Source organism: Notothenia coriiceps, unplaced genomic scaffold, assembly GCF_000735185.1.
Source record: "Notothenia coriiceps isolate Sejong01 unplaced genomic scaffold, NC01 NC01_scaffold00005826, whole genome shotgun sequence".
Classification (NCBI taxonomy): Eukaryota; Metazoa; Chordata; class Actinopteri; order Perciformes; family Nototheniidae; genus Notothenia; species Notothenia coriiceps.
Window position 1 is genome coordinate 1 of NW_011338527.1, and position 4,174 is coordinate 4,174.

The window sequence follows — 4,174 nt, forward strand, 5'->3', positions numbered from 1 at the left end:
CAGTGCCACACAGCGTTTGGAGGCAGGACCAAACCATTACATCTAAATAGAGGGGGGTGTTCAAGGCTTTGGATAATTAACTTTTGGAAGAAACTAAGTAAAATTTAGTGAGTACATCATCAATATGATGTACTCACTAAATTGACCAGCCTACCACAACAAGCTAACAGTCTGAGAAACGTAAAGACACTATTTAATTAAACCAGTTCAAGACGCATTACTCTTATTCTTATCATTCTTTATGAGCGCAGTAACGGTAAGGTATCTAATTACTTATTTATTTAGTTTTCCATAGCTTAGTAACAGAGATGGTCAAACTAAAGTGGTAAAGACATGGCAGAATTCCTACAATGAAGCGGGACATTGAACTGTTCACCCGTGAGAGGGCAATCAAGAAAAGAGAGCGAGCGGCCCCGTTGAGGAAGTTTACAGATGAAAAGACTCAGCCATGTTTATGCAGCACTGCACGTGGAGATGTGGACGCGCAAATCGCGCAGATTACGTAGGCCTACATGTATACAAACCTGCGGCGGAAACCCCTCTTGTCTGTCAGTGAGTCTGATTATTTTATAAAAGTAACGAAGTAACGCGTGTCGGGGCAATGTTAGTAACTGTAGTGTAATTACTGAATTATAAAAGTAATGCGTTACACTACTCTGTTACCGACAAAAGTAATATTATTACAGTAACCCAACTCTGCTGACCAGATATAGAGAGAACGAACAAGAGTGATGGAAATCGAAGCCGAAGGAAAGCAAGTTGATTTAAGTGGTCATATTTAAGTCAATATATAAGAAGTTAAGTTTTGTTTTTATACATAGAGCGTCATATTTACGTAGCTAGCCTTAGCGTGTTTGATAAAAGAGCTTGCAAGAGACAGCATTGTGCACCTAAATGTAACTTTTGACATAATATATAGTATAGAAGCCGCAGAGAGGAGAACTCAAAGTGAAGAGAAGTAATAAGGAGGGAAGAGCATATAGCACTAGTTAAACAACACTTATATAATAATAATAATACATTTTATTTCTAAGCGCTTTTTCAGGTGCTCAATGACACTTTACAATGGTGATAAAAAGGAAATAAAATAAAAAGTTGAATTAAAATATTAAAACAGCAACACAATATTATTCAAAAGCCAGTCTGAAGGTGTGTTTGGTCAGTGTTTTGAGGGGGGGAGGGGGGGGTGCAGTCTGATGTTTAATGGGAGTGAGTTCCAGAGGGAGGGGGCAGCCATGGAGAAGGCTCTGTCCCCCCAGGTTCGGTGCTTGGTTTGTGTGGGGATAGACAGGAGGTTGGCTTCTGATGAGTTAATTAAAAGACCCTTCTTTAATACTATTATAATATTTAGGTACCGAAAAATATCCACTCTTTTTGACTTAACCTAGCTGTCCTACATTTTATTTCTCCACAGATGTACTGTCCATTCTGTGGGTCCAGCGTGACAGCTCCCCATGGCGTTTGTGGTGTCTGTGGCAGAGACATCACGTTTCTAAAGGATGTGGCTGACAAAGTCCCTGAGGAGATGCCCACCACTAGTGCACAGCCTAGCACCAGTGCAGGTAAATAGGCTTTATTACCGAAAAATATGTATTTATAGAAAACTTGGTTTAAAAGTTTGAATTCTGTTATTATACAAATACATCTCTAAACTATGTGGCTTACCTACTGTTGAATGTGTTCTAAGATGTTCCACAGAAGGGATTGAGGATGAGACTCCTATTGAACATAATGATGAGTAATTCATGTTTTATTCCTGTGTTTTTTTGTAGCAGGAAGCTCAGCTGTAGTATACTTATCTAGGGAAAAGAAACAGAAAATAGTGAAGGTATGCAACGTTTTCTATTATGAATACATCTGTAATTCACATCTTGTCACCACACTCTCATATAATGTCCGAAGACTTTAGCTTATTCATTTTCAAAATGTTTTTATTCATTTGCATGTTATTGTTTTTTGCAGATTTCTGTTGGAGTAATGAGGATGATGGATGGCTTCCTTAGACCTGTGAGAGGGAGGTTACTTCCCCTTGATGTTGAACCTCAATGGTCATGTCAAGAACTGTTAGCTGCTGCCATAAAAAATCAGAAAGATTTTAAACAGGTCGTGGAAGATGGTGCCCATGTTTTGTTATACCCTGATGCGAGGGAGATTACAAATATCCCCGGAACGGACATCCCTTTCACAGTGGAGATGTACAAAAAGACCAGTGGAAAGCCCTACCAACGGATTGCGTTGTACATCTGTACTGTTGAAGACTTGGAAAACAGTTGTGTTGCGTACTGCGCCCAGCAAATTCAGGTCCTGAAGGACCCTGAGGTCATGAGCCAGCGGGTGGAATACAAGGATACCATTAAAGAACTCTACAAACTGGGACTCAAGCCCGCTTTGCTCTTCCCCGCTCAGCTTCGCCTCACACTCCCCGGTGGAGGAAGAAAGTGGATCAGCTCTGTGGAGGAAGCAAAGAAGTACATCGCCACCCTCCAGAAGTCATCGGAACCGCAAAAGTGACCCTGTGCCTGTGCCCGGGAGATGAGAGGAAGCCATCTCTGCCGTCAGTGTTGTCTCTCTTGAACTTTCAAATAAATGTGGATTAATGCCAGCGGTTTGTTTACTTGCTTAACCTGCATGTTTACCCGGAGCCGTGTTTAAGTACGTTTGTTCCTTTTTCATGCTGGGATGCATTCTTTCATTCTATTATGGACTTGAAAAGCACTCTTATTATACGCACCTCTCAATGTGTCAGTGTAGAAACTTGGCAGTCTGGATTTACTATATATGCTACCTGTCTTTCTTTTTTTAGTACCCAATGACATGTCTTGGCGACTTACGTTATCGGTAGCCTCGTTCCAGAGTTTCTACTACCTTTTGTTGATTGAAGCCGAAAAAAGTTCCCTTCTGTAGGGCGGTTCAATTTTTTTTTGTTTACGACGCTGGAGCAATACGTGTGTTAGTTAGGATAGGAAGAGTTGTTAAAAATGTGTTCTGAAGAGCTTGCTGTTAATTTTATTAGCAGCTGTCTGGGTGGGGGGGAGGGGGTGCCATTTTCTGAGCTGGAATGTAAAGGGGCTAAATCATCCCATCAAAAGAAAAAAGGTATTTTCACACCTCAAACAATTTAAAACCGATATTGCTTTTCTGCAAGAAACTCATATTCGTAATTCAGATAATGACCTCCTTCTATCAGGCTGGAAAGGGCAGCAGTTCCACTCCTCGTTTCAAGCCAAAGCGAGAGGGGTTTCAATTCTTATTGATCAACATATTTATTTTGAATCACATGACGTGATCGGTGACAAATTTGGTGGATTTGTGATTGTTACAGGTAATATTTAATACATGTGTTGTATTAATAAATGTGTATGCTCCAAACGCTGATGATTTTTCCAACGGTTGTTCTCACAAATACCAGACCTCAACACATACTCTCTTACTTGGGGCCGATTTCAACTGCTGGCTTGACCCTGTTTTAGATCGATCATCTACCAATATCTATGGGATAAACAAATCTGCCAATTTATTAAGGCTTTTTTCTCTGATTATAGTATTTGTGATGCATGGCGTACTTTACACCCAAATTATAGGGAATACTCTTTATTTTCACATGTAGATTACTTTTTTATTGATAAACAACTTCTCCCATTGGTTAAATCTTCTGCATATCAGAGCATTGTAAATTCAGATCATGCTCCCATTTTGCTGGCCCTGTCTCTCCCTAGCATCCCGCAAAGGAATCAATAGACAATGGTGGTTCAATTCAACCTTACTTTCGGATGAACATTTTGTACATTTCATGGAGAAAGATAGCATTTTTTGTCTCTACTAACTTAACGCCTGGAATGTCCACCCTTACCGTGTGGGATGCTTTTTAAGCTTACCTGAGGGGGCATATAATATCCAACCCGGTATCACGGCACGATTTACCATGCTGGGAGACGTGAAGATGTCACGATTTCGTCCCTTCAAACGTGACAGTTACACGGTATTGTTAACATGGCCCAACCAGCGATATGGTGCTGGGCCCGAGATATACACGGAAATGCCAAGCAAATGCTACCCTGACGGTCGGTTGCTATTGTCAATATTAATATAATTTATATGATTTATTTTTTAATAGTCACACTCGATTACGCCGATTTTCTTGTTTCACTTCTTTTAGCAGAAACAAAGGCTACAT

The 4,174-nt window shown here is 40.4% G+C and overlaps 1 protein-coding gene across 3 annotated transcripts; it reads left to right on the plus strand.

Annotated features, from left to right (window-relative positions):
* The first annotated feature begins 1,363 nt into the window (after positions 1 to 1,363).
* On the plus strand, positions 1,364 to 3,021 carry LOC104943253 (uncharacterized). Of its 3 annotated transcripts, none has more exons than XM_010768598.1 (3): positions 1,364 to 1,562; positions 1,776 to 1,828; positions 1,963 to 3,021. In XM_010768598.1, exons 1-3 carry the CDS (start codon positions 1,415 to 1,417, stop codon positions 2,509 to 2,511), a joined length of 750 nt encoding a protein of 249 aa, XP_010766900.1. In that variant the 5' UTR covers positions 1,364 to 1,414; the 3' UTR covers positions 2,512 to 3,021. The 3 variants fall into 3 exon arrangements, with proteins under 3 accessions (XP_010766900.1, XP_010766901.1, XP_010766899.1); XM_010768597.1 differs by having other exon boundaries at positions 1,366 to 1,562; positions 1,773 to 1,828; XM_010768599.1 differs by lacking the exon at positions 1,776 to 1,828.
* The last annotated feature ends 1,153 nt before the right edge of the window (positions 3,022 to 4,174 follow it).

What these genes read in the sequence shown, in the direction of transcription:
- LOC104943253 (XM_010768597.1), top strand. Translation starts at nt 1,415, where the DNA reads ATGTACTGTCCATTCTGTGGGTCCAGCGTGACAGCTCCCCATGGCGTT. An exon ending in ACAGCCTAGCACCAGTGCAG is followed by an intron (nt 1,563 to 1,772) that starts GTAAATAGGCTT and finishes GTTTTTTTGTAG; the next exon opens with CAGGAAGCTCAGCTGTAGTA. An exon ending in AGAAACAGAAAATAGTGAAG is followed by an intron (nt 1,829 to 1,962) that starts GTATGCAACGTT and finishes TGTTTTTTGCAG; the next exon opens with ATTTCTGTTGGAGTAATGAG.